The following is a 27,950-nucleotide window of genomic DNA, read 5'->3' as shown; positions in this document are numbered from 1 at the left end:
GCATCCCGACAATGGCGTGCCCGCCCCCATCTCCAATCAGGGAGCCAGATCCGGCCATCATTGGGGGGGGGGGAGCAGTGGACGGAAGCCGCCACCGATCTGTGATGGCCGACTTCGGCGGCGGCATGGACTGGCGAGCGCTCATCCTGGTGGCAGCGTAGACCCAGCGAGCGCTCGCACCTCGGTGGGCAGTGGTGACCTACCAACCATGCGCCCGCGCCCCGTAGAACTGCCAGCACCCCCAGTCTCGGTAGTCCCCCGCTGCCCTCTCGAAACACCACCGGCAGCCAGATCCGACCGTAGAGGCATCGGAAACGCCAGATCCCCCGCCCACCGACCGACCGCTGCCGCCATGTAGACTCTGGGAAGAAAACTTGGGCGGAGAGGAAGAGAGTCTCGTCGCCACCTTCCTCGCACCCGCACGGACTTCTAATGGCACGCTTGGGCAGCGGCGAGGGCACGAGAAGGAGGAAGAGGGGGGATGGCCGGTGCTGGCTGGGATTCCACCCGAATCACCCTGAGAAGGCGACGCTGGGAGGAGCTAAATTTAACTATGTATCTAGACAACTTATATGTTGATACATAGAAAAATCTATATACCTAGAAAAATTAAAACGATCCATAGAGGGAGTGGCATACTTTTTACCATCGATGATGCCACGCGTACATGAACGCAGCTTACACCTCCGTTACATCATCCAAGACACCACGCAGGAAATCTGAACATACACCTAGCATACACTTGTTTACTTCATCCATGAGAATGTGACGCCACGCGTTGCTAAAAGATTGGTACAGTCCAAAATTTGAAATCCCCAATCGACTTGAAATAAAAACGCCATTCTACATATCTAGTTTTGGCTGCTATACGTTATCCCCTGGTTCAAATAATAAAGCCAAAGTGGCTGTGTTAAGTTAAATCTGTGTATGCCCATATGTTTGCCGAGGAATCTGACCTACCAAACCAAAAATTATAGAAAGCTAAAATTCCATTGAAATTAAAACCTTCATTGATAATCTTCTGAAACGAAAATGGCAGGGTGATACCAAATGCCGCTTCTGCACTAAAGATGGAAATTTTAATCATATGTTGTTTAAGTGTGTCCAATGGTTAAATTTGTGTGGAGCCTACTGGTGACGATTATCGGGTCAAATACCAGACCCTGTTTTTTTATCAGTTCTGGGTGTGGGCTCACCTTTACATGCCTAATGGTTTCAAGTTCCATATGGTGTGGATTGCCAGCGATTCGATCTGCTGGGCCATTTGGCGAGCTCCTGCAACAATACATGTTTTGAAGAAAAAAACTTGTTCGATCTCTAATGAGATCATTTGTTCGGCTTCATCATTTCTTGTATTCTGCGCTTCCAACCTCCTGAGGCACCAGCGGATGACATTGGAATGGTGTTGCTGGCTTGCTGCACTGAGTTGGAAGCTCGCTTCTCTCAAAAGGAAGAGAAGACTGTGTCCAGCCGGGCACCGCTAATTTACGGGCGATCGTAACAACGGGGACGGTACGGTCGATTTTCCGACATCATATACTTTCCATATTTGGAAAACTGTGCCGATCCGTCCCGGCGCTATCGGTCGATTTCCGACCAGAGTACCAGACCTACCGTCTGTCTATACTCCGACAGATGATGGCTCTAATATGATCGTGACGTTGGAGCTCTAGGACCGCTAGGCCCGCTAGCAGATGATGTGGGCAGTAGGAATCGAAGAACGCGCCACACCCAACCCAGCGGAACGCACGCATCCCATGACCCAAAAGCCACCAGAGAATACAATTGAACAAGAAACTATACACATAAAAAATTAGATACAAAACATTTATCTACGTAAAAGTTTGGTCAAAGCGTAAAGATAAAAATATAGAAAAGAGAAAAAGATAGAAAAGATAAGAAAAGAATCATGAATTTTTTTTGGGAAAATTTTTGAAACAATCTTTCAGTGAAACTTCAACAAAAGTCTAGAACAAAAATTTCAAGAGAAAAAGTTTGGAAAACAAAACTTAAGAACAAAATTTGGGAGAAAAAAAATTCGGGTATAAAAATTTAGAAGCAAAAACTTAAGATCAAACTTGGGAGATAAAAGATTTTTAAAATAACTTTTGGAGAACAAAAAAAATAGAAGTAAATATTTTGGAAGCAAAACTTAATAACATTTGGGAGCTAAATTTTGGGATCAAACTTAGTCAACAGCTGAAACTAGGCAAGGAAGAAAAAATAAAAAAAGAAAGGGAAAAGAAATTGGACATAAATGTTTTGAGATCGGTAAATTTTGAAAGAAAATTCATCATTTAAAATTTTTGTACAAGAAAAATTAGGAGCCAAAAAAATTTATGCAAAAGATTCTGAAATAGAGAATTTGGAGGTAAATATTTTGATACAAAATTTCAAGAAAAAAAACAAAGAGATGAAAAAAGTTTAGGACAAATTATCACAGGAAAGTTGGAAAAAAGAGAAGGTGGAAAAGTAGAGCAAGGAACTGCAGTACCTGTGGTGCGTGGCACCGTGGCCCACTAGCCTAGGACCCTAGGTGCATCCGTGCCTGGCAGCGCATCGACCGCTGGTAGCGCTCCGCGCGGTCGACCGCGGAACCAGCATCCCCTGGCGTTCTGCCATCATGCACTAGCGGAGGGCTCCTTCTCTTTCTGTCCGTAGTCTCGTTTTACCTAGTACTTATTTCTCACTACAAGAAATCCAAAAAAAATACTAACTCCGATGCCAAGTCAAGGACTTGAACCCAGGTGGGCAGGTTCCTCCACAAGGAACCTTAATAGATGAGCGTTAAGCTTAGTTCGCATTTGGTATGAAATTTTTGGGCTAGTCTAGAACATTATATCTTCATCAAATCCAACGGTATATACATTTTCTGCATACTTTGTCCTCACTTGTGCACACCCGAGAATAACTTCTCATACCTAGACCAGCAAGTGGCTCATCAAGCAGCAATAGATCAGGAGTTTGAACCTAGAAAATAGAAAAATAAAAACAGGCAGCATAACCAATCGGATATATTGTTTTTAAAAAAAAAGTAAAAAGAAAGAGATAGAACATCCACTCATAATAATCCAATAAACGCAATACTAGTTGAATTGCCAAAGCAAGTCGCCTCTTAAACCCACCACTTAGAGACTCTGGATCTTCATCTAATGAAATGGTTTTCAAACCAACCTAGTACGTTTCACAAGAAATCAAGGCATCAAGTTAAATTGTGAAAGAATGGGATTTTCTAGAAATTTTCTAATAACTACAAAAGGTGAAGGTGACCCAGTACGCAGAAAAATTATGTACCGAGTTAAAGGCATTTTGAAGATTTAAAGCGAGCTGCTCTTTGAATAGGAGATCTACCTTTTGCCTAGGCCATCAAAAAGTAACTTCTTCAACGGAGCAGCAATCATGGCTACCCCGGAATAAACTGCGACGCAAGTTTGAAAATCCTTCCAACCTAGGATGGGCTCCGTCACGACCTCCGCCTGACGGCCTCCCCACCACCACCACCGCCGCCGCCGGCGGCGCCCACCCCCAGCCCTCCCTCCCCCTCCTCCCCTACCCTCGCAGCCCCCAAGGTCCCAGCCGTCGCAACCCCTGAGGTCCCAGCCGGATCTGGTGCGGGTCCAACGCCGCCGCCTTCGCCGTGCTCCGTCACCTCGGGCCCCGCCACCAACCCCACCGGATCCGGCGTGGTGGCTCCTCCACGGCCATCCCCGCCCACTCTGTCGCCGACATGACAGGCCACGCCGCTGCCCCCGGATCCCGCCACTTCGGCCTCCGGCGCTGCCGGATCCAGCGTGACGCGGCCCTCCACGCCCCCACCGACGTCGCCGGCGACGATGGGCCCCGCTCCCGACGCCGGTCCCCCGTCGCCGCCGCCAGCGGTGAAGACGGCCACCACGCACGTCCCCCGCAGGAACCGACGTGGGATCTCCGCGGGCCCTACTACTGCCGACGAGGTCGAGCCCCAACACCGCGGACTACTCGCTGGTGATCATCGAGGATGTCTCGGATGACGAGGATGAGGCTACTCCACCGGCCGGCGCGGTGGGAGCTGCCACCCAGCTGGCGGGCCCTGACCCCCTCGACCTCTTCACTGTCAATGCTGGTCGCCCAGATCTGGCTATGGTGGGGGCTGGGCCGCAGGCAGCCAGGGGAGCCACCGCGCCTGATGGCGGCTCGTCGCCCCTGTCCAGGTCTATGGGAGCGAGCCCTTCCTCTCTCTCAACGGACGCGGCCCCGTTCCACCCATGTCGTTCTGGTGGACGCACGAAGAGCCGTCGATGGGCGGATGAAGACGGCGTGGGGTCCGACGACGATCACCCCACATCCTACCTTGATGCCGTGCATCGCCCAGCATTGCCGGTGGCTGTGTCCCCATCGCGCACCCAGACTCGTCCAGTCATGGCACGTGGTCGAGGTGGAATGGGCGCTAGACGGCAAGAACCTGGGCGAAGACGGAGGAGACGCAGTCGGCCGTGCGCCCAGCTGGTGCACGGCTTGCCTGCCCGGCCGGTGGAGGGCCGTATCCCTGCCCGCCAACGCCTTGGCCGCCATGGACGGATCTCCGCCCCCAACGCCGATGGGTGGCGGGAGATTCTCCCACGGCTGGAGGCGCAACCTGCGGTCGTCAAGGTTCAACATCTTCAAGAACAGCTCATACAGGTCCGGAGGATCCCTGCAGTGTTTCGAGACAGATGCTTCAACTGTCTCTCCTACTCACACCGTGTTGCGACTTGTCGGTTGCCACGGCGTTGCTTGTGCTGCCATGGCTTCCGCCACATCGCCAGGGAGTGCAAGCGACTGAGGTCAGCAGCGAAGGGTGGTGATCTGCCATGTTGCCCTGTTCGCGGCACCAACTCTTTGACCTCCCAGCACGTGACCCGAGGCGATTAGATGGTCTCGGATGGGGCCGTGCGGGGTGCCGCGATGGGCGCTGGCAGAATCCGTCGACGACGCCGGCGGGGGATGTCAGCATGGGCGCGCCTGCCGACTTTTCTGGATGTCAGCATGGGCGCACCTGCCGACTTTTCCGACAACACCGACAGCACCACTACTGCATACCTTTCCCCCATGCCTGATCCACTGGAGTTGGAGCTATGCGCGGGTGAGGGGCCTTCGGCGTGGGTTGACCCCTTGTTGGAGGAGCTCGTTGCTTCGCTCGCGCTGACAGCTGGACCACCAGCGGTGGAGTGCTCGCCTCCTCCTCCGCCAGTCGCCTCTCATGGGGTGGATGCATCGCTGGGGGACTCCCATTCCCTGGTGAAGGGTGCCCATTGGACGATGGACTCGCCTCCGTTGTCGCCTATGCAGGAGGGGCAACCCAGCGCCGCGGTGGCGGTGATGGACGTCGAGGCTGCGGCGGACATCGCTAACCGCACTCCATCACCTCAAATGTCATCAGCTGATGAGCCGGTACATGACACTATTTGCAGGCCGGAGTTGGCGCTTCCTACCTCTTCTTCTCGTCGCTTCCTACCTCTTCTTCTCGTCGCAATGTCACGGTGGCGCGGGGAACACGTGAGCCTCTGTTACAGCTGTTCCCTGATGCCAGTTCACCGGTAAAAGAAGTGGTCGCTAATTTTGCACATGATGTTTGTACAGAGGCTCCCCCACCTGTGCTGGTCGCTTCGCCGCCACGACGGCGCTCACAACAGCAACCACAAAACTTCACCATCCGCCGCAGCGAGAGGTTAAGTCGCGCCATCATGCTACAAAACCAGCGGTTCAGGCGCAAAATGTGATGATGAGAAAGCTGGGCCTCACTTCAGACACTCACCCGCCGGATGCCTCATCCTTCCAGCAATTTGAGGAAGCTTTCTCTTCCTCCCTCACTGTTTCGCACTGTGAGGCATTGGATGCTTTGTTGCCGGCGGGGATGGGCAGTCTGGCAACCCGGAGTGTGACACCCATGACGATGTCATAGATCTTGGGTATATTACCAGGTCACATGTTGACTGCCGTGTAATAGTCTAACTCGGTGTACTAGGTTGGTTTCCATTCTCCGAAACCAACTTGTATGTTGTACTTTGCTTCTCTTCCTCTTAATGAAAAACATGCTCAGGCATGGTCGTGAAAAAAAAGTAACTTCTTCAAGTACAGTATCTGCTAAGAAATACCTATAACAAGATATGATAGGCTCTCAGTGAAATTTTCAAGCACCACAGTTTAAAAGCAATCCTGTTCACTTTAGATAATCATAATCTTCATGAAAGGAGTAGTTCAAACCTCTCAGGAAACTGAAATACAATTCCAACTCTTTGAGAAGTTAGCATTTCAGACATGCCGATAGGATTCCCGCTATCATCATACTTCTGAATGCAAATTAAATAGACCCAAAGGTAGGTTCTGATAGACTAGCCAAGAGTTGAGGGAGATGTTACTTCAAGCCGCATTTCAGTGTGCACCTGTAAAAGGGTGGTCTTTCCACTCCCACTGCGTCCAAATATCAAACCAAAACTGCACAAATAATGTTGTTAGGAATATAAAAGTTTCTACAAATATAATTATTCCAGGGCAAATATGCTTACCTTTTTTCGCGAAGAGAGAGGTTAATTTCATTCAACAAGTTATGTTCGGTTCCAGGAGGTCGATGCCCGGACCCCTAACCCACACGCGTCTGTGAAACCACGAGGATCAGCTCTGATACCATCTTGTAACGTCCCACCTCCCCATGGACGGGCCCACTTATATCTGGCAGCTTTCTAAACTATAGACTGCCTTCACAGACCAACGCAAGTCTTTTCTACACTCTTTGTCCTCACTCATGTGCACCTAGGAATAACTTCCCAGTCGGTCACCAACCCTCAAATTGCTACAAGCCAAACACGCTTAACTTCAGAGTACTTTGGAAATCGGCTTCTAAAAAATAAGTTACAACTTATTGGTATGAGTATTTTATTAATCAAATTAGTCCTGGGCCGGGATGTCACAATTTTGCTTCTATCTATATCTAGCTTTCATATTGCTTTGATCCCTCCTCTTCATGCATCATGATGATGGCACTCCTTCTGCTCACACTATTTTCTTCTTTTGTCCTGGTGGACGTACAAGTCCTCTTGAAAGCCATGGATAGGCCATTGTGACAAGTTAAGTAAAAAAACTATATGGCTGGACCATGTTTCCTTTTATGGGTTATAGAATCATGTTTCCTTTTATTTCATTTGAAATCCATATGAGATTTCATTAAGCTATTTTGGTTGCTACTCCCTCCGTTCCAAATTATAGGTTCGTTTGATTTTTTTTCAACCCGAAGTTGACCACTCGTCTTATTCAAAAAGTTTATGCAAATATAGTAAAATTTAAGTCATTCTTCGAGAACTTGTATTGATAAAAGCCACAAAAGAAGTGATATTTTGTACAATTTTTTTAATAAGACAAGTGGTTAAACTTGGGGTAAAAAAATCAAACGACGTATAATTTAGAACAGGGGAGTACTTAATGGATCGGAGATCAACTTTCATATTTTTATTTTTCAATTTCAACTTTCGTATAAGATAAACACTTGATATATAGGGACAGCAGGCAGTCATTATCTCATCAGCCACGTTGATAGATCTACATGACCAAACAAAAAGGTGTGGCGCAAGTCTACATCAAGCAGGATTTGATGGTCTCTGCCCTACCATTGTCCATTGCCACACCTTTCTCTCGCGTCTGCAACGACCATTGTTCACAGGTTGAATGCGAGAGATCTCGGCTGAGAACACGATAAGCGAGCTCACATCGTGGCTGTGGGTACGAGTTGCATTGGGTGGATATAAGACACTGCTTATCTACGGTTTTCTCTTGAACAACCTCACCGGCGTATGGACGCACTACTGAAAAATCAGATTCCAGCCCAGATATTGATTGAAAGGACAGAATAATAATGGAGAATTACATCGCAGCGACAGTACCAGCTATACGGATCAGCTGTATGGATGACCTTGGAATGCAGACATTAATCAATAAAACATAGTAGCTGGGTAGGCTCAGGACTAGCTCAGGAAAAAAAATTCAGAAGGTAACCTCGACTATGCTCGACTCCTATAACTGCCTACTATAATAGGAAGGTGTGGAATCATTTCCATGTTCATATGACAAGCAATGCAAAAAATAGTGGGCAAAGATATTTTGCGGAAACCCTTCTAAAAAATTAAAAGGGCTATAGCTAAATCATTTAGCGGAAGATAAAATAATCAATAATTACATAAAAAATAAAAAGCATTATTGGTCTAATACTCTAAAATAGACTCAACACGTCTCTTGACTGCCCCACTGTGCTCGTGTTGCTTTGTTTATGGTACACCCTAGTTATATTGATTTTTTATTTCTTTTGACTACATTTTTAGCGGACTAGCAGACATTTATTGCCACTAAATCCTGTAAAAAAGCTCTTTAGCGGACATAGCAGACAAATATTGTATAGCATAGTGGTAGATCTCCTAAAAAGGTAATAGCGGGCTATTAGCTGGCTATTTTGTACATTGATGACATGGCAGCTAGTATAAAGAAATAAGTGACTGATCTGACGTGGACTGGACTGGGAGTTTCCTGACTTTAAGTTTTACACGCAGCTGACTACCCATAAATGGAGGCGGAACCGGGCGTTTCTAAGTACCCGTGATCCCATTATCTGTTCAAAACAAAAAGTGGCCCTGATCCTGCTCCCAGAGCGAAGACCCTTGCACTCTCGCGCGTCTTTTAGGTCGCAGAGCCTGGGGCACACAAGCCATGGCCGGAGCATGGACGAAGCGCGGCAGCGGCATGCCGGCGCTGGGGTGGTGGCTCATCGCCGTCGGCGTCTTCCGCTCCGCCTACACCTGGTCCTGCTTCTTCGGCTCCGCGGCGATGTGCTCGGCCATCTACTCCGAGATGCCGAGTACGTGCTATAGATTGATCGATCAGTAGTAGCAACCTCCAAAAGTAATGCCTTGATGCAGGTTGGTTTCAACTTGTTTTCACTGGAACGTCTGCTTAAACCTTACCATCCGAGCTTCAGTGACCGGCGAACACGGGCGAACGGTCGCGGTGTGGACTCTGCTGTCCTGCACGCTGTGCTTCCTGTGCGCCTTCAACCTCGGGAACAAGCCGCTCTACGCAGCCACCTTCCTGTCCTTCCTCTACGCCATCAGCTACCTAACCGTCGAGTGCCTGGTGTACCACACCATCCGTGCGGCTAGACTCCCCCTGTTCATACTCATCGCAGGTACGTACTGTACACAACTAGAATTCGCGTCCATTGATCATCACTCGATCTGCAGACACGCATGGTGAGATAATAAGCAGGACCGGATTCACGCGCCTCTTCCCATTTCCAATGCAGGGACATCCATGGTTTGGATGCTTCTTGAGTGGAACACCAACGGGCATGGACGACCCCGTCCCCGTGAGGCTACCAAGAAGCACTGATCATGGTTCTTTTCCCGTCAAAATAAAATAGTGGACATCTTCTGTAACAATTAATATAATGTGTAATGTTTTAGGATACTTTGCAGTGTCTCACACTTGGCTTCTACTACTATGGTTCAATCATTCAAGTATTCAATGTATTCATGCAACATGGAATTATGTAATGCTTTTTTTTTTGTATTTCTTCTCTATTTGTTGCGGCAGCGGCAACTGGCCAGGGAGTGCTTCCTCTGCCCTCTCTTCATTCCAAATTGTAGGTTATGTTAGCTTTTTTAGATACGTAGATTTTACTAAGGTTCTTAAAAATTCTAAAAAATGATTTACAGCATTTAACATTATCTCAACTTGGATACCAGGCAGAAAAAAAAACGCGGCCGGGGGTGAACGGACCCCACCGTTTTTCATTAAGAGGAAGCAACTACGGCTTCACCCGGCCGCGAAAAAACCCCCGAACTCTGGCCCATACCCGAGAGGGCCAAGCCTTGCGGCGAGCACAGCGAGGGGATTTTTTACCCACGAGCGGAAATTCGTCCTAGCTGAGATTCGAACTCACGACCTCGTGAGAGCGACGTTACCGGGCTGGGCTAGCCAACTCGGCTGCCCAACCTTTCGCACCAGGCAGTAAAATCACCTCCTTATGAAAGGGATGGTGTTACCCAAATGGGCGCTGGCCAATTCAACCACGACTCCTTGAGAGGCAAGGGCGAGGCATCACTAAAGCTCTGCAAACTCTGCCTCTCAATGTCCCAGACACCAATTTCTCGCTTGTTGTATTTGTAGAAGTTCATAAATTCAGTTGAATCATCCATAACATAGGCGCTGTTCGGCTTCAACCCTGGAAATTCCTCGATCGGAAGGCACATCGATGCATTGTAACCAAGGAAGAGAGCATAATTCCTTAGACCATCCAGCCTCATAAGCCTCTGTCCATGGGTGTCAACCTTGTAGAGTTGTAGTTCAGTTGTGTTGAGCTCCACCGACGGATCAGCAACCATGTCCCCGTCTTCATCAACCACAAATGGTACGGACGGTTCGTACTCTCGCCTGAATCTCCATGCTTGCAAGAGCTCCCCCCATGGCGCGTGGATGAGGTACCTGTAAGGCTGATCGCCGTGCCTGAGCTCAGACATTATCCTCCTCGCCACCGGCGAAGGTCCCTTGAGGTCCAAGGTGTATATCGAATCATCGCTGCGAACCACATAGAAATAGAACAGCCCATCCTTGTCGTTGTACGCCGCTTCGCGGTAGAAGTCGCCCCGCCGCAGGCCCGTGGACTCGCCCGGCGGGATCCACGTCCACCGCTCGTCGCCGGGACTCGCGAACGAGAGCTCCCCCAGCGGGGAGTGCAGGAGCAGGACGACGCAGCCGCGCCCGGCGCGGAGGGGGCTGCCGGAGAGCGCCGCCCGGTCGTACATGCAGTCCCGCGCCTCGGCCACCGGGATGCCCGCCACGTCGCCGCGCTCGTCCCGGACCATGTACACGAGGCCGCCGCCGCCGTCCTCGTCCGGGACGGCGGCGCCCCCCTCGACGCCGTGCAGCGTGGTGATGGGCGGCAGCGCGACGCGGGCGCCGGTGAGCGGGTTGGCGAGGTGGAGGTCGCCGGCCTCGTCGGCGACCACCAGCCAGCCGTGCGCCGAGCCGATCGGCAACAGGGCGCGGAGCTCCGGGAAGGGGGGGTGGCAGGTGGCCCCGGTGGCGGGGCAGTAGAGCGCGGCGGCGCCGCGGCTGGGGCCGGCGCAGGAGTAGAGCAGGCAGCTAGGGGGGCTGCCGCGGGGACGGCAGGCGCAGGCGCCGGAAGGTGGCGTAAGAGGCGTACCACGACGTGCAGACGGCGCCCGAGCGGATAAGGTCGGGGATCTCGAGCTCGCCCATCAAGGTGACGAGGGTCTCTTCCGGAAGCTGCGTCCAGTCCGTCGCCACGGCGCCGCCGGCGATAGCCGCTTCCATGGTTGCGCCGGCAGCCGGAGCAAACCTAACAAATTTGGGGAATTTGGCGAAGCACGGGACGGACTGTGCTGTGACGGACTGAGCCGTGGCCCGTGGGACCAGATATATGAACGGGCACGCACGAGTTGGAGCCGTACGCCCGTACCCTTTTAGGATACGAATTTTGGGCCCTTCGGAGTTTGACTTTTTTTAAAAAAAAACTGCATACGGAATCGAATTCGAATCAGTACATTATTATAGTTTAATTTAAAAATACATTGCAGGATATAATTTTTTTCTGAAAAGCTTTGTACATCTGGAATAAAACATTGAAAATCACAGGTTGAAGGAATGTCCGATGCATATAATCGGCGGCTTCGTTAAAAAAAAGTGCATAGGGCCATAGAGATTCATGGTAGGCGGCAAAAAAGGCCATTGTGCTGAAATAAATATCCTGTCTTGCACAAATTCTATTATTACAAGGCTCTTCTTTAGTGAAACCTAATATAAACCACGGTTCAAAAAAAACCTAATATAAACCTAATGTCCGCGTACATATATGCACAATCGTAGCTATAATCTGGTGGATCAACTTTTTGGAGGTGCTTATAAGAGTAGAGTTGTGTGGATGTATTTATAAGATTGAGTGTACGTGCGTGTATATGAATGTATGTGTTGGTAAATATATGCCCATAAACCATTACCAGAGTACATCTGATCATTTTTTAGCCCGGGCTACACTATACCACAGCCCGAATATTCTGTCAGATATCAGTCGCTATAAGTAGATAAATACCGACAAACAGTCATTCGGTAAAAAGTTCTAGCGAACAATTTGTCGGTATTTCAAAATTTCCCGACCGCGTATAAGTCGGTAAAAACATCAGTCGGCAAAACTAAACAAATGAGTCTAACTATCCGTCGGTGGAGGTGTATTGGGCCTCAGGCAACAGGCCCATGACTGAAGCCAACGGCCCAAGATATGATTGTCTGTCGAACCCTAGCTTGTCCTCAACTACTCACTCTCCAGCCGCCATAGATGCTGCTCGCCAAGGGCCATTGCCTCGCGCCGCCACCGGCCGAAGGAGCCCCGCGCCGCTGCCGGCTGAAGGAACCCCTGCGGCGCCAGCAGCTGAAGGAGCCTCGCGCCGCCGCTGGCCGAAGGAGCCTCGCGCAGCCGGCCGCCACTGAAGCCCCATGCCGCCATGGCCCCTCTATGCCGGGGCCATGCAGCGCCCCCCACCGAAGAGGGCCTGCGCTGCCCGCCGAGGCCGAGACCCTGCGGCGTCGCCAGCCGAAGAGGTCTCGTGCCACCACCCATGCTGCCGGGCGGCGGAGAGCAAACAAGCTACCAGCGGCCAGCCGCTGAAGGTAGATGTACGCCTTGTGCCCTCCCTTGAACCCTCCCCTTCCTTGCTATGTGTGGATCTGACAAATTGTGTGTTGGTGAAGCTGCCTCCTCGACGAACTGGTACTCTGGTAGACACCATTGATTTGTGTTACAAACTTTAGGCTATTCATCAGTTGTGTCACTATGATCATGTAGCGGGAAAATCAATGGATCTTTTGGAATTCAGTTTTGGATGAGCACAGGTGTGATATTCGCCCCTTTACACCTTTTCTTTCTTTCTTAGGTGCACAAGGCCCAGCATTTGCCGTTGCTTTCTGCTAACTCATTTGTGATGGACAACTGGTCCTTCTAGTTAATTTGTTCCATTCTCACACACATCCATCCCTCTTGTTGCAGCTGCCCCCCAATGAAGATGACATCGTCTGGCACTGAGCAAGTGCTGGAGGAGTAAGATGGAACTGCTGCTGTAACTTCATTTTTGTTATTACCTTTCTGAAAAATCTGACATTTGCAGTTTCTTTGTTTTGAAATTGAACTAATATGGTTAGTATATACCAAAACATATATTGCATAAGTTCATAGGAAGCTTATAATAAGCAGCAAGGGGGGTGAGCCTGGAGCTTGCTCGGTGGTGCTCAGTGATGATTCAACTCTGTAATGTTTTGATGTATGCCATGTTGGTATAGGTATGTTTTGTTTCCATTTTATCCATTGACTTGATCACTTTAGATAGAAGAAGAGCATTCTGTTCTGTCATTGCATTGCGAAGTGACATTGTCTAGAGTTGAAATTGCCATGTAATACTCATTTCTAATTCAGAACATGCATCTTATTTTTATACTTGTTTTTATGCATTGAGAATGTATGTTTGTATGATGTCACTAATCGAATGCCACTTTTGATTTTCAGGAACTTCTAGGAGGGGTAATAGGCAGAAGCTAAACTGATCAAATTAAAGTGTTGAGCTGATGATGGATACTTGAGCTATGTTCAGCTAGGATATGCGTGTAGGATATGTGTAACATAGCATCTGTAGCGAAATTTTGGTCAAATATGTTATGAGTTGTTATGTAAAAGGACAACATATGTTAGGAAGATGTATGTTTATTGAAGTTGATTCCTACTCGTGTATATGATGAATGAACCTTTGAAGCTCAATATGAAATATGTACTAACTGCTCAGATCTCACCTTTTTTTAAAAAAAAATCCACAAACTATTGCATTGAACCATTGGTCGGTATAACTCAACTATCGCGTCGAACAATCGGTCGGTATAGTGGTGTCGGTCGGTATAACTTTATACCGACGCCAGTTAAAGCGACCTATAGCAGGGGTCGGTATAACTTTATATCAACTGATGCTCTGTTGGTACAAAGGCTTATACCGACCCTTATGGTATCGGCGATGAGGGGCTGTGGTATAGTGCTAGATTGGACAAAAAAAATGATTCCTTTTCGAACAGAAAAATTTGTGTTCACCCCGTGTCCCTGTGGGAACTATCGTGACAATATTTGCCTTCAACCTTGGACATTCTTCAGCATGTAGATAAAGTGATCAAGAAACAAGTTGTCGTCCAAACTGCTCACTTCCACAAGTTCCTGGGTAGCAATGTCGTACATTTTTTTCAGCGAATCGTAGTATTGACCACATTAGGTCCAAATTCAGGCTTTGGTTCTGAAACATCCTCAATTCTCATCATCCCCTCCGTACTCCCCTAGTGGATCGCAGATCATCCAAATTTTGCAGCAGATCACCACATGGAGCTTGAACAACACACGTACTCACACCATCATCGATATCGCCCCTCACATTATAAGTTTGTAACTACGGAACTACCGTACATGTGACCACTGAGCGACTGAGTCCAAATGCTCGTATTCCTCTCCTTTTGGACAAGGCGTACAATGAGCCATCCTTGCTACACACAGTCCTCGAAGTAACTGTGGTGGCAACCACGTCCTCTACTATTGTCGGCTGATATTATAAGTCTTATAAAAATTTCAAGCAGTACAAAACAGAAGGGCATTTGGTCTAGTGGTATGATTCTCGCTTTGGGTGCGAGAGGTCCCGAGTTCGATTCTCGGAATGCCCCTTTTTCCGTCTGTTTTTTTTTAACCTTTTGATACTCTCAGAACAAGACGAATTTCTCCTCTTTTTTAAACTTGTAGCACTAGACTACTGGTCCTCGGTTCTTCAGATCAGTGATTAGTAGCAGCTCGCAAGTTTTATCTCTCGCAGTGCACGGTCAATCAATTGATCGTAATGTTGTTCTGGGATGCAACCAGAAAAAAAAATGCAGAAACAAATGGCAACACTTTTGCAAAGTGCGATGCGCAACTCTTTTTTGGTCGAAATTCTACTACCAGATTACCGTATGATGGACAAACGGATTGCTACAATACAAGGTTGGCATTCACTGGCAGCTCTTTCTTGGTCACGCGATGACGAACACCCGGAGCTCGCCCCTGTCCCCGCGGGTGACGCGCGTGTCGCCGTCGAGGTACGTCACCTCGAACTCGCCGCTCCCGGTGTTGGACGGCGGCCGCAGGTTGTCGGGGATCCGCGGCACCTCCAGCGGCGGCAGCTGCGACAGGCTCCCCTTCGTCTTCACCGTCGTCTTCTCGAAATTGATCTTGATCCCCGACGTCCCTGCAGCATCGTCGTCTTCTCAGAGTTCCGCGAGGATCGAGCAGAGCAGAGGATGGCATCATGGCAGGGTGGAGCGGGACAGACACTCACCGACGACCTCGAACTTGTGCGCCAGCGTGGCCGTGGCCTCGACGGGCGGCAGCGGCCACGGCGCGCCGAGCTCGAGCTCGACGATGTTGTCCAGGTCCCGGCTGACCACGTCGATGCGCTGGAACACCTGGCCGAGCGTGATGGGGAGGAGGCGGCCGGTGGGCGGGCCGGGGCGGCTGCCGCCGAGCGTCCGCGACGAGAAGGCGCTGCTGTACACGAGGCGCCACCGGCCCTGCAGCCGGTCGAGGTCCCGGCCTAGGTCCACGGGCCCGCCGCCCGCCGCCTCGAGCTCCCGCGCCGCCGCGTCCGCGCGGTCCAGGTCCTCCTGGCCCGCCGCCAGGCCGCGGTTCAGCCCGGACACCGCGCCCTGCGAGAGGATCGATCCGTCATGCGCTTGATGACCGGCCGAGGAGGAAGAGAGCAGGGGACGGAAGGTTAAGCACTGACCAGCAGCTTGACCTTGAGCGACGCCACGTAGTCGGCGTCGGCGCCGGCGCCGGCGCTGGTGTCCGCGTAGTCAACGGGCGGCGGCGGCGCGGTCGCCGTGGCGCAGACGGACAGCCGCCGCCGGCTGTTCCTCCCCTGCTCCCTGCACTTCCTCCAGCCGGCACCACCAACCGGCCAAGCCGCGCCCTTGAGGCTCCCCGGACCCAGCGGCCGCGGGTCGCTCGTCGACGCGGTCGCGGGGCAGCAGGACGACGACCATGGCGCGGCCATGGCCATGGATGTGGACAGGTCGCACGACCAGAGCAATAGGAGAAAGCGAACAGGTCCCGGTGTCGCGCGTCGCGTACCTTGGGTTTGGTTAGAGCGTGCGAAGCTGCTGCGGGAAGAAGGAGGAGAAGAAGTCGCGGCGAGCACGCGAGATTTCCATGGCGTTCTTGAAGAAGGGAAGGCGGAAATCGCGTGCTTTTTCGGGATAATACCATGGGTTGTGGTGGATGAGATTTTTTGTGGCGGGCGAGGCAGGTCGGCCGGCGGAGGGGAGTGGCGCTGGTCGCGACGCGTTCGACGTCTTCGTGTGCGAGTGGTAGGTGGCACATTCCTTGGCCTTCTCGAATGTTCCGTAGATTCATCTGTTTCTGGTTTTCTTTTACCAAACCTTCATTTCCGTTTACTTGTCATCCTTTTTTACTGTAGAGCTTTTTACAAATATTTATGAATATTTATAGTTTATGTACTAATAGATTCATTATAAGCCATACTTTGTTAGGGTTATATACTTTTAAGTATATATCTACACAAGTTTTTAAGGAAAATATGTGCAGTCAAAGTTGCTTCAGCAAAAGCAAGGGACAAGTATTTTGGCGGAGCCATGTATCGGCTAACATAGGCCATGGCCCCATAGTCTATACAAATTTCTAGATATATGTATAGGATTACAGAGACTTGAGTTACAAAAATACAGAATTGTAACAGCTAGCGCTCAGGCCATGCATGTTTAACTCATGCAAGCCCACACATGCATGACCACGTAAGTCTTATTGCATGGGCACGGCAAGCGGCAACAATCTATTCAATCTACATTTCTACTGCTTCGAGAGGTCGGAATATTTTTCTTTATCTAAAAAATATTTCTACTAGTGTACTCATTGCTATTCTGCATCAACATTTGAGCTCACAGATGCAGTCTGCTATATCTTTTTTCATTTTTGTCAATACGGTTCTATACGTATTGTTCCTATGTACAATGTGTGCGTATTATTGGCCTCCACTCATTCGCCGCTTAAAAGCCGCCATATGTAAGTGTTGCAGAAACCGACCCATTCTTGGATTGATTCCTGGGTCCGCCACTGTTATCAAGGGAGGTTGTTACCTTTTTCGTTTTGAGCTGCTGGCTGTTTGCCACGCGACCGTTTCAGTTTTTTTTTTTACCTTTAACGTGGTGGAAAATTCATAGCAGACCACGCGCAAATACTGGGCTGTGTTAAAGGCTTAAAGCTGGTGGAAAATTCATAGCAGACAACGCGCGAATACTGGACTGTATTAAAGGCTTAAAGCTGGTGGGCTTGGACTTGTTGGCTGTTCTCGTGGACCCCAAGGAGAAACGACCATGCGGCGCGTGGGCTGTTTGGTGACCAAGGCCTATCTGCAAAGTAAAATTGGAAAGGAATTGCAAAACAAATAGAGATTTGTGGTAGGCCAGAGCATTTTGCCAGCCAAGACGAGGCGTTTTGTAACCTGCGTTCATGTACTCCTAGCATAACTGATAATACAAAGTTTACTCCCTCTGTTTCAAATTATAAATTATTTAATTTTTATAAATATATATTTTACTATGTACAAATATATAGTAGAATTTATATATCTAGAAAGCCAAAATAACCTACAATTTAAAATTAAGGGGTACAGAGGAAGCACTCCCTAGTCAGTAGCTGCCACGACAAAGAGAGAAGAATTATAAAAAAATCATTACAAAAATCTATTTATTTTATGGAACACAAGGGATGAACAGTTCCCACCTGAATTGATTGATCATGGATGCCGGCAAGCCGGTAGTGGAGGGTGCATAGCACCAAATACATGATGGTTCTTGGCAGGACTAAAGAATACAATCGAGGGAGATGAGAGATGAAGAATACTCACATCACCAACAATACAAACGAACAACCTAACAACATCAACAAACACAAAGAGATAGGAACAATGTTACAAGGCTAAGGGTTAGTCCCCAGCAACGGATACATGTCGTTGCTCATCGAGCAATGGCACCACCTGAAGGCTATACTTTGACGACATCGATTCTACATGTGACTGAAGATCAGAGTCAATCCCGACTGATGGACATTCATTATTTGCATCATCTGTAGTGCACATCTGAGATCCAATTACCCCCCCCCCCCCCCCCCCACTCCCCACACCATTTGAGGAGAGGAATCCCTAAAGAGGAATGGCCAATGACGGGAGAACGAGGAGATCCAAGAGAGAGGATCATAGTCTTGCCCTGGCATTTGGTGAGTGGGGGACTGAAACGGGTGACCAGAGGGAGGGTGAATGGGAGCTGATAAAAATTCTCTCCGAAAAGTCGACTCCGATTCACAGCAAAATACATCTCTTCTAATCGTGAAGATGACACTAGTAACATGCTCATCCTAGAAACAATTAGAAATCCTTAACGTAGAGCGGAAGCAAGAGAAAAGAAATCTATTCGAGCAAAGCACAACATGAAACCGGAAGCAACGATTTACCAAGGCGTCGAAAGCTCGACACCAAGCGCAAACAAAAGTGAAGTGATTCACTTGAGAAATGCTATCACCAAAACTTCTCTTACGCAAGCATGCGATGATTCAACAAGCATAGCACATCTCAAAACAAGCAGAAGCAAAGCTTATTCAAAGAACTAATCAAGAGACTCCCCAAAAGATTAGAAGTAATCACTGCAAAAGAGTCATTTTAATTAAGCTTGTAAAGATTATCAAGAATAATGACTTGACTAGGCATGCAAATATTTTTAGGAAATGGTAACAAGGATTCATGATGACAAAGATACAAAGGTAGTATTCATATTGTAGGTTTCAAGTAGGTGTGCGCTCTTCTTGCAGACTGTAAGCAGATTGGGCGGTTTGATCTTTTTTTTTCGCGACCGTGTCTGAGCACATTTTTCATTAAGAAGAAAGACGGTTTGGCCTTGAGAGTGGAGTTTTCAGGCTGATAGGGGTGTACAGATTGCAAGGGAGTTAGCTTGTCACCAAACTCATGTATTATGTATAGGATGATCAGATACAAGAAAAAAAATAAGCTACGTACCATTTCCTGTTGGAGTTGGAGGAGTAACAGTCATTTTCTGATACAAACGTGCAGATTCTTTTTTGATGCTGTGCCGTTTGCATTACATATGGTACAGAAGTATAGGTCATGTTGTGTGTATGAATGCTTTCCCCTTTTTTCTTTTCTTTTCTTTTCACATTATGTCTGTCCTTTCAGGCGTGTTCGTCGATGTATATATTTTTTATGTATGTATGCATGCATTTATCTGTGTGTGCACGGAGAGGAAAAAAAACAAAACAAAAAAACTCTGGCCTATTCCAAGCTTACCTGACTCCCATTAAAAGCTATTTGAGAAGAAAGATGCTAATTATTTTTCTAGTAAATTGAACCTACTAGTCTTTTACTTCCATACAATAATCATCCTTTCCCTTAAAAAAATCAATAGTCATCCTTTAAAAAAGAAAAAAAATCCTGTTTACGGCATCAAACCATCAAAAAAAATCTGATTTTTAATCTTTAACTACAAAACCGGAACCGGATAACGAAGACCTCCCAACAATCAAAATCAGACAAGCTTGGTCCTTCGATGGTTTCAAAGGTGGTTATATATATTTTTTAAAAAAATATTAAAATTCTACTTGGATCTAAAAATTAAAACTAATTTATTTTAAATAAAAAACTATAAAATAATAAGTACCAATTTTTTTAGAAAAAATGTAGCCTATTATGATCTATTTGAGTGTTATTTATACAAAAATAATAGGCACAATTATAAACATATAAATTCTAAAAATATGAAAAAACTAGATCCGAATTATTGAGGAGTAGAGTGTCAATAGGTAGGTTACATTTTTAGAAAAAACTTTATACTAATTTCATATTTTCTAATTTAAAATAAATTATTTATTAATTTTTTAGTTTAAATATGAATATTTAAATTTTGACAAAGTAAAAACCGCCTTTGAAACAACTTTAAGAGCCAAACTTGCCCAGTTTTAAAAATTGGTTACCCTCCATTATCAGCCGAACTTGCCTTTTAACAGTTGGTTGGCCTCGTTATCGGTTTTGTAACTGAAGGTTGAACACTAAATTTTTATAATAGTTTAAAAGTGTAAACTGAGTTTTCTCTAAAAAAATAGTCAACGGAAATATAAATTTATAAAATTTCTTCATAACCCCGTTGTCATAGAAGCAGACCCAACTTCCTTGGAGCTTTGTCAGAGCCCAGAGAAGCGGTTGGCACCCGTGGAGGGAGAGGCGCACCGCGCTCTTCTTCCCCAGCCTCCCCGCCTCCACGCCTCCGTCCGGCGGCCATGGACTCCAGGAAAGCAACGTCAGGTGATCATAATCGGCACCGGCCTCTCCCTGATTGCGTCAGTAAGGGGTTCAAGCCGTCTCGGTCGCTGGCTGCGGTGGCGAAGACAAGGTGTTCGAAGAAATGCGCCACGGCTTCAGAGGCACCAAGGTCCGGCGAGGCGCAGCACCGGGCGTGGGCGGACCTCCCGTCGGACATCCTCGGCATCGTGGTGAGCCGCCTTCCCCTCGTCGAGGACCGCGCCAAGCTGCGCTCCGTCTGCCGCGCGTGGCGCGCCGCGGCGCGCCTCCACCGCCGGCCGCCGCCGCCGCTTCCCCTGCTCGTGCTGTCAGACTTCTCGTTCACCAGCTTCTGCGCGGAAGGGACCCTGACGGGCGTGCGCCTCCGCGTCCCGCTTCCGGATAGGGAGACGGGGGCGGCCGGCAGCGTCCGCTGCGTCGGCTCGTTTGAGGGGTGGCTCGTGGCCGTGAAGCTCAACAAAGGTCGCTACTTTGGTGACCTCCGGTGCTTCTTGATGAATGCTTTCTCCCAGGATGTCGTCCGGCTCCCACCTCCTTCCGCACCCATCCACTCCGGCGATGCCTACAGCAGGTCTCTCCCTGTCATCAATGGCTCTGGTGTGGTGAAATGCGCGTTCAACACGGCACATTGTGTGATGTCGTTCAGCAAGGTGGTCCTGTCCTCTTCACCCGACTCAGGTTCCAAGTGTGTTGTCGTTGCCATTTCGGTGGTCAAGAGTGAAGCTAAGCTTGCTCTCTGGAGATCTGGAATGAAGTCGTGGTGCGTATGTGATGGTGGCTGCATCACGGAGTTCATCGATATCATCTTCTGCCAGGAGAAACTCTACATGCTCAGTGTCAGCGAATCTACTGGAAACCTTCTTGCCTTTGAGATCTCAGATGATGATGATTGCCTCATGGTTTCTCGTGTTGAGTGTCGTGAAATTGAACAGCCTGTGGGCATGGATGCCTACTGTGAGATGTGGAGCATAGTAGAGTGGCGTGGGAAACTATTAATAGTGGTGACATACTCTTGTGATGCAGAATTTTGGCAGCAAATTACTGACGTTAGAGTATTTGAGGCAGATTTGAGCACAAACCCTATCAGACTTATTGAGATAGAGAGCTTGGATGGTGACTTCATCTGCCTCAGCACATGCAGCAGCAAGTCGTTTCGTTCCTGTGACTATGATGTAGTTGAAGGTGACCTTATCTATTTCATTGATGGTTGTATCTACCCTGATAGATTTGTGTACAACATGAAAGATGGTACCATGGCACCAGTTGCAGCAGACATACCAGAAGACAAATTTTGGGCACCAAATGGCAAACTGATGAATCCAACATGGTTATTTCCTCCTGAATGAAATGCTGCAGATCAACTCTGATTGCAATGTGTCTTAATGTCTGAAGCACACTGATGTTGATTGGGGTCAGGTGCCGTAGTGTTTTTACTTCTAAGAAACTGAGACAGTGTGCTGTTTTTCTCTGTCAGACTCCAAGTTATTGTTTCTAGGAGCAAACGTAATTTGTTTTCAAGTTCCTATGTGGATTTTTAATGCTTTCACGCATGTGCTGAGTCTTCAGATCCAACTATATGAACAATGGTTTTCAGATTTCTGGGACACTATTTTTAGAGTCTCTCTTTCCAGGATACTATTTATGTCGATTTCAATTTCAATTCACGGTTGCAGTGTTCTTTGTGTCATAGGAATGAGCTGTTGGGTTTGTGAAATTCTATCCTCTAATTATGGTCGATGTAACTGTAGTTAAATACATGAATCTTTGAGGTGATATTTTCTTGCATGGGAATGAGTTGCAATTTTGAAATGGTCGTGTTATATTTTCCATTTCCTTCTGTTTTTCTCCTTTTCCAGGGCCAAATATGATTCTATTGTTTGTAACTGGAAAGTGGATACATATGGAGTATGGTTGGAATTTCTGTCACTGTCGGCAGCATGATGTCTCTTTGGCCGAGATGTTTATCAGACATATTAAAAGTGATTGACAATTCTTATCACATGTATTGGGGCGGGGATTAGGAAGAAAGAGAGCTATTTTGATGCAATCCCAATTGTTTGAACTTTTCTTAAGGAATTTTTTATATCAATTAATCAGAAATTTGGGAATTAGGATTGTACTGAGAAAAATTCTCAATACACCGAACACGGTTTGCCCGCCGCGCCACCGCGCCCCGCTGCCGGAGAGGGAGGCGGCGGGGGATAGCGGCGTCCGCTGCGTCGGCTTGTTCGAGGAATGGCTCGTGGGCGTGGAGGCCGACCAAAGCCGCGACATTGGCGACCTCCGGTGCTTCTTGATGAACGCAGTCTCCCAGCATGTCGTCCGCCTCCCGGCTCCCTCGGCAGCCACCACCAACCCCGTCGTCCGTCGACACGCAGAGCAGGTCGCTGTGTCTCCCCCCATCGCCAACAGCTCCGGCGAGATGATGAATTGCACGATCAGCACTGCGCCGCAGCGTGCCATCTCGTTTCGCAAGGTGGCCTTGTCATATTCACCGGAGCCGGGACCGGTTGCGACAGAACCGCCAAGTTAAACCGGCTTAATTAAGTGTAATGATCATCATTTAAACACATCAGACACATTAGCTTAATTAAGTGTAATTTGACAGCCTGTTTCAACCCACGGTCCGATCGAAACAACACCGGTAACCCACGCGAAGGTGAGCACAGATGATACAATATAATAACTACTTGAAACTAACACTATAATACATAACTCATTACATTAAGTATTACAAACCATGTTCGAATACATAAATAATTTACAAGTCTGACTAACATCCAACTCAAAGTTTGATAAATATAAACTCCGATGACTACGCCATAGAAGTGCGAAAACAAATTACACATTCAGCCCACGAATGTGCAATTCGGCAATCTACAAGACTACACATCGAAGTCTTCAACGTTCCAACCATCCACGTCCAGGCGAACAAAATTGGCGCAGCACGGACAGAAATCTACATGTGCAGGTCTTGAAATAATTTTTCAACAAAACCCTGAGCAACTAATACTCAGCAAGACTTACTCGACCAATGGGTATACTTAGCCCACTTATCTAGACATGCAATTCTTTCTGGCTAGTGGTATGTTTTGCAGAAAAGCAACTAAAAGTAGATCCTTATTTACAAAATTTTAGCTCCAATTCAATTCAATAGATTTGCTAGTTATCTATGATTTGCATATCTACCACAATCAATGTGGACAAACAATTGATTAGGTAATATCATCAACTATTTCATCTCATTTCATTTTATTTCATTCTCTCGCTACGATGTGACCAAGAAATCAAGGCTCTCATATCCGCGAGTCACGGCGAATCGATCTGATTTAACCTTGCAAGGTGGACCTAACCAACACGACACGTATTGGCCCCGTCGGACTAAACGAGCCAACCATTCCCCTCCCCACCTCGAACTACGGACCGCCCCACCATCGTATAGTCAGCCGAGCCCCGAAAGAGACCACCAAAAGTAAATACATACAACCCCAATTTTCCGCGGCCACTTGACTACCCTAAGGGATGGGATGGGGTTTGTACTTTTAAAGTGAGGCAGTACACGGCTTACCGGTTTCGACTACCTCCTACTCCCGGCATGCGGTTAGTACAATTCAATCCCTGATCAGTGCTAGGCTCAACTGGGCCTTGGGCTGGGTTCTCACGCCTCTCCTCCTCCTGGGCTTGCTTGGGCGGCTCCCGTGGCTCCGCAACCACCTCGTAGACAACCTCCCCCGCTGCGGCTGCTACACGTATGCACATGATATGACAATTAATGTAGTGCAAATGTTACTATATGTCGAAACAAAACTAACCCAACTGGTCTTACATTTACAGCATGGCTCTAACTCCAATTATGCATTTAACAAGCTATAAAAGCATTTTATCTATCATAAATTAAATTGTATATAAAAAGTTGTCAAACAACACATTTCATAGTTCTACCATATAGAGCATGAAGATACGAAGCTAACAAAATTAATTTTGCATTTTTCTGATTTTTTTGCAATTTTCTATACATTTTACAAGCTCTGCTGCTCAGTGCTGATCGGAAGTTCCGACCTAGTGTTGGAAGTTCCGACCCCCATCGGAAGTTTTGAGTTTCTTCCGACAAGAGGCGCTCGGTCAAACCAAAATAAATGTGTAGGAAGTTCCGATGATTGTCGGAGGTTTTGGTTTTCTTCGGTCAAAGGGTGCTCTGCCGATTGGGTTTAAGTGCGTAGGAAGTTCCGACATGGTGTAGGAAGTTCTGATAAACACGTTTCTTGTCAAAAATAGAAATTTTTATTGGGAAAAAAACTAACCAAAAAAATCGAAACCCTTTTTGATCCTAGTTGGGGGATGCATATAGAGATGATTGACCAAAAGGAATTACTTAAAACCTCCTAGAAAGATAGATCGGGCCGGCACAAGTTGGAGTACCTTGAATGAGATTTTTCGGCGTGAAGAACTTGAAATCAAGGGCACTCCAGGGAGGAGCGTGTGGAGAAGAAGGTCATCCACGCCTTCTTGAAGCCTCCATGGCCTTGAGCTCAAGTTGGGGTGGAGGATTTGAGGTTTAGGGCTCTAGGGAGAGGGAGCACGTGAGGGAAAGAGTGAGGGAGGGAGTGAACGGGAGAGAGGAGAGTGAGCTGTGAGTGAGGGAGAAAGAGAGAGAGTAAGTGATTTTAATTGTTGTGGGCCCAAAACAGGAGAAGCAGATTCAACTGGCCTGACCGGTCGCTAACACCGGTCGGAACGGTCCAGCTAAATTTTATCCAGTGGTTTTTTTGTCATATAGATTTAAAGCTAATGGCCATGTTAACCTTAATTCTAGGTAATCAACACCTGGGTGTTACAATCCTCCCCCCTAAAAGAAATCTCGTCCTAAGATTTTGGTGGAGGTGCAAAAATTGAAATGAGAGGAATGGTTAGGTACCTTGATGAGCTTGTAGCAACTCAGGATATTTGGATTGAATAAATTCCTCCGTTTTCCAAGTAGCTTCTCGCTCAAAGTGATTACTCCATTGTACTTTATAGAAATTGCTAACTTGATTCCGAGTAACCCTTGTCTTGTGGTCAATAATTTTAACAGGATGCTCGGGATAAACAAGATCGGTTTCCAGTTGTAGATTCTCCATATCAACCACCTCGGTTGGAACACGAAGGCACTTCTTGAGTTGGGAAACATGGAAAATATTATGAACTGCCGATAGATGGGGAGGAAGCTCCACTCGATATACTACTGGCCCACACCGCTCAATGATAGGAAAATGTCCAACATAGTGGGGCGCTAGTTTGCCTCTCATACCAAACCACTGAACCCCTTTCATCGGAGATACCCTAAGGTAAACATGATCACCGATTTCAAATATCAGAGGCCGGCGTCTCTTATCTGCATAACTCTTTTGTCGGGATTGTGCAATTTCAAAAATTTTCCGTATGAGCCGAACTTGTTCTTCTGCCTCCCCAACCCTATCGGGCCCAAAGAAATTTCTTTCACCGGCTTCTGACCAATTCAAAGGAGTTCTACATCTCCATCCATATAATGCTTCAAAAGGTGCCATTTTGATGCTTTCTTCATAGCTGTTGTTGTAAGAAAATTCAGCGAGCGGCAAACATTCATCCTATTTCTTACTATAAGAGAGCACTGAGGCTCTAAGCATATCTTCAAGAATCTGATTTATTCTTTCTGTCTGACCATCGGTTTGGGGATGATAAGCTGAGCTACGGATAAGATGAGTACCCAGTGATGCATGTAATTGTTCCCAAAATCGTGCAACAAACTATGAACCTCGGTCAGATATGATTGTTTTAGGAATACCATGAAGACTCACAATACGGTCCATGTACAGTTGAGCATATTGTCTTGCAGTATAAGAGGTTTTTTACTGGAAGAAAATGGGCTGACTTGGTAAGTAGATCGACTATAGCCCAAATAGAGTCATAACCTTTTGATGTCTTGGGTAAGCCAACAATGAAATCCATACTAAGGTCCTCCCATTTTCTTGATGGAACATTCAAGGGTTGAAGTGGACCAACTGGCCTTAAATGACTTGCCTTTACCCTTTTATAAATATCACATTCAGCCACATATTTGGCAATTTCCCGCTTCATCCTTGTCCACTAAAATTGTTGTTTCAGATCCTGATACATTTTATTACTGCCTGGGTGGATGGAATACCTGGAGAGATGAGCCTCATCAAGGATTTGTTTTCGGAGCTCCAAGTCTTTAGGCACCACTAACCGATCCCTAAACCAAAGAACTCCCTCACTATCTTGATGAAAACATTCAACCTGAGGATCGTTCTCCCTGAGCCTGTCTAATTTTGCCCATACCAACATCATCTTTTTGAGTAGCGGTAATTTGATCCCGAAGTGTAGGTGTGAGGGTAAGATTAGCAAGGGTACCCTCCAATACAATGGTCAGATTTAATTTTTCCATTTCTTGGCACAAAGTTTCATTCAAAGCGGTGGCGGAGACGCAGCTGCAACTTGTTTTTCTACTCAAAGCATCTGCAACAACACTGGCTTTACCCGGGTGATAATGAATCTCTAGGTCATAATCCTTGATTAATTCCAACCACCGCCTCTGGCGCAATTTCAGCTCACTCTGGGTGAAAATATACTTGAGGCTCTTGTGGTCTGAGTATATATGAACTGGATTACCCAGAAGGTAATGGCGCCAGATTTTTAATGCATGAATCACTGCTGCTAGTTCCAAGTCATGAGTGGCATAATTTTCCTCATGACGCCGGAGTCCTCTGGAAGCATAAGCAATTACTCGACGGTCTTGCATGAGGACACAACCTAAACCCATACCTGATGCATAATATACCTTAAAGGGTCGAGAAATATCAGGTTGAGCCAAGACAAGGGCAGATGTCAAAATCTTTCTCAAAGTTAGAAAAGCATGTTCACATTTGTCATCCCAATTAAACTTCACCCCTTTCTTGATCAACTCAGTCATGGGCCTAGAAATTTTTGAAAAATCTGGAACAAACCGCCGGTAATAACCTGCTAGCCCAAGGAAACTCCGAATTTCTGAAACAGATGTAGGAGCCTTCCAATGCAAAACATCTTGGATCTTACTAGGATCAATAGAAATGCCATCTTCAGATATGATATGACCTAGGAATTGCACCTTCTTGAGCCAAAATTCACATTTACTGAATTTGGTGTACAACTTGTGCTCTCTAAGTCATTGGAGAACGATGCGGAGATGCTCGGCATGTTCTTCTTTATTTTTGGAATATATAATAATGTCATCAATAAAAACCACAACAAACTTGTCCAACTCAGGCATGAACACCGAGTTCATGAGATACATGTAGTGAGCCGGGGCATTTGTCAGTCCAAAAGACATGACCAGATATTCATAAAGTCCATATCTGGTAGCAAAGGCTGTTTTGGGAATATCCTCCGCTCTGATTTTTATCTGATGATAACCTGAGTGGAGATCAATTTTTGAAAAGACCTTGGGCCCGACTAACTGATCAAATAAAATATCAATTCGGGGAAGTGGAT

The 27,950-nt window shown here is 47.2% G+C and overlaps 3 protein-coding genes, 1 long non-coding RNA gene, 1 other non-coding gene and 1 pseudogene across 6 annotated transcripts; 4 read left to right on the top strand and 2 right to left on the bottom strand.

Annotated features, from left to right (window-relative positions):
- The first annotated feature begins 8,388 nt into the window (after positions 1–8,388).
- LOC120686786 (ergosterol biosynthetic protein 28-like) lies at positions 8,389–9,685 on the top strand. The gene is made up of 3 exons (XM_039968986.1): positions 8,389–8,857; positions 8,978–9,184; positions 9,302–9,685. The coding sequence occupies exons 1-3, from the start codon at positions 8,710–8,712 to the stop codon at positions 9,385–9,387; spliced, it is 441 nt and encodes a 146-aa protein (XP_039824920.1). The 5' UTR covers positions 8,389–8,709; the 3' UTR covers positions 9,388–9,685.
- On the bottom strand, positions 9,586–11,855 carry LOC120686785 (annotated as a pseudogene).
- Positions 11,856–12,434: 579 nt separating this feature from the next.
- Positions 12,435–13,846, top strand: LOC120686787. Of its 2 annotated transcripts, XR_005680377.1 has the most exons (3): positions 12,435–12,906; positions 13,061–13,350; positions 13,574–13,846. It is a non-coding gene; the product is annotated as an uncharacterized LOC120686787 (long non-coding RNA). The 2 variants fall into 2 exon arrangements; XR_005680376.1 differs by having other exon boundaries at positions 12,435–13,350.
- Positions 13,847–14,685: 839 nt separating this feature from the next.
- On the top strand, positions 14,686–14,757 carry TRNAP-UGG. Its single transcript has one exon. It is a non-coding gene; the product is annotated as a tRNA-Pro (tRNA).
- A 146-nt stretch (positions 14,758–14,903) lies between these two features.
- LOC120686320 (plastid-lipid-associated protein 6, chloroplastic-like) lies at positions 14,904–16,366 on the bottom strand. Its single transcript, XM_039968521.1, has 3 exons — positions 15,852–16,366; positions 15,405–15,771; positions 14,904–15,314 (listed from the first exon to the last, which is right to left on the bottom strand). Exons 1-3 carry the CDS (start codon positions 16,125–16,127, stop codon positions 15,100–15,102), a joined length of 858 nt encoding a protein of 285 aa, XP_039824455.1. The 5' UTR covers positions 16,128–16,366; the 3' UTR covers positions 14,904–15,099.
- Positions 16,367–20,315: 3,949 nt separating this feature from the next.
- Positions 20,316–22,134, top strand: LOC120684401. The gene has a single exon (XM_039966270.1). The coding sequence runs from the start codon at positions 20,426–20,428 to the stop codon at positions 21,791–21,793; it is 1,368 nt and encodes a 455-aa protein (XP_039822204.1). The 5' UTR covers positions 20,316–20,425; the 3' UTR covers positions 21,794–22,134.
- Positions 22,135–27,950: the final 5,816 nt, after the last annotated feature.

The sequence above is a fragment of the Panicum virgatum genome, chromosome 8N (genome assembly GCF_016808335.1).
Source record: "Panicum virgatum strain AP13 chromosome 8N, P.virgatum_v5, whole genome shotgun sequence".
Taxonomy (NCBI): domain Eukaryota; kingdom Viridiplantae; phylum Streptophyta; class Magnoliopsida; order Poales; family Poaceae; genus Panicum; species Panicum virgatum.
Note: the sequence above shows the minus strand (reverse complement) of the source record. Positions and strands in the feature narration are given on the sequence as shown.

Coding starts and splice junctions, on each gene's coding strand:
- LOC120686786 (XM_039968986.1), top strand. CDS start 8,710: ATGGCCGGAGCATGGACGAAGCGCGGCAGCGGCATGCCGGCGCTGGGG. Junction 8,858..8,977: donor CATCTACTCCGAGATGCCGA/GTACGTGCTATA, acceptor TCCGAGCTTCAG/TGACCGGCGAACACGGGCGA. Junction 9,185..9,301: donor CCTGTTCATACTCATCGCAG/GTACGTACTGTA, acceptor TTTCCAATGCAG/GGACATCCATGGTTTGGATG.
- LOC120686320 (XM_039968521.1), bottom strand. CDS start 16,127: ATGGCCATGGCCGCGCCATGGTCGTCGTCCTGCTGCCCCGCGACCGCG. Junction 15,772..15,851: donor CGCTCAAGGTCAAGCTGCTG/GTCAGTGCTTAA, acceptor ATCCTCTCGCAG/GGCGCGGTGTCCGGGCTGAA. Junction 15,315..15,404: donor GCACAAGTTCGAGGTCGTCG/GTGAGTGTCTGT, acceptor ACGATGCTGCAG/GGACGTCGGGGATCAAGATC.
- LOC120684401 (XM_039966270.1), top strand. CDS start 20,426: ATGGACTCCAGGAAAGCAACGTCAGGTGATCATAATCGGCACCGGCCT.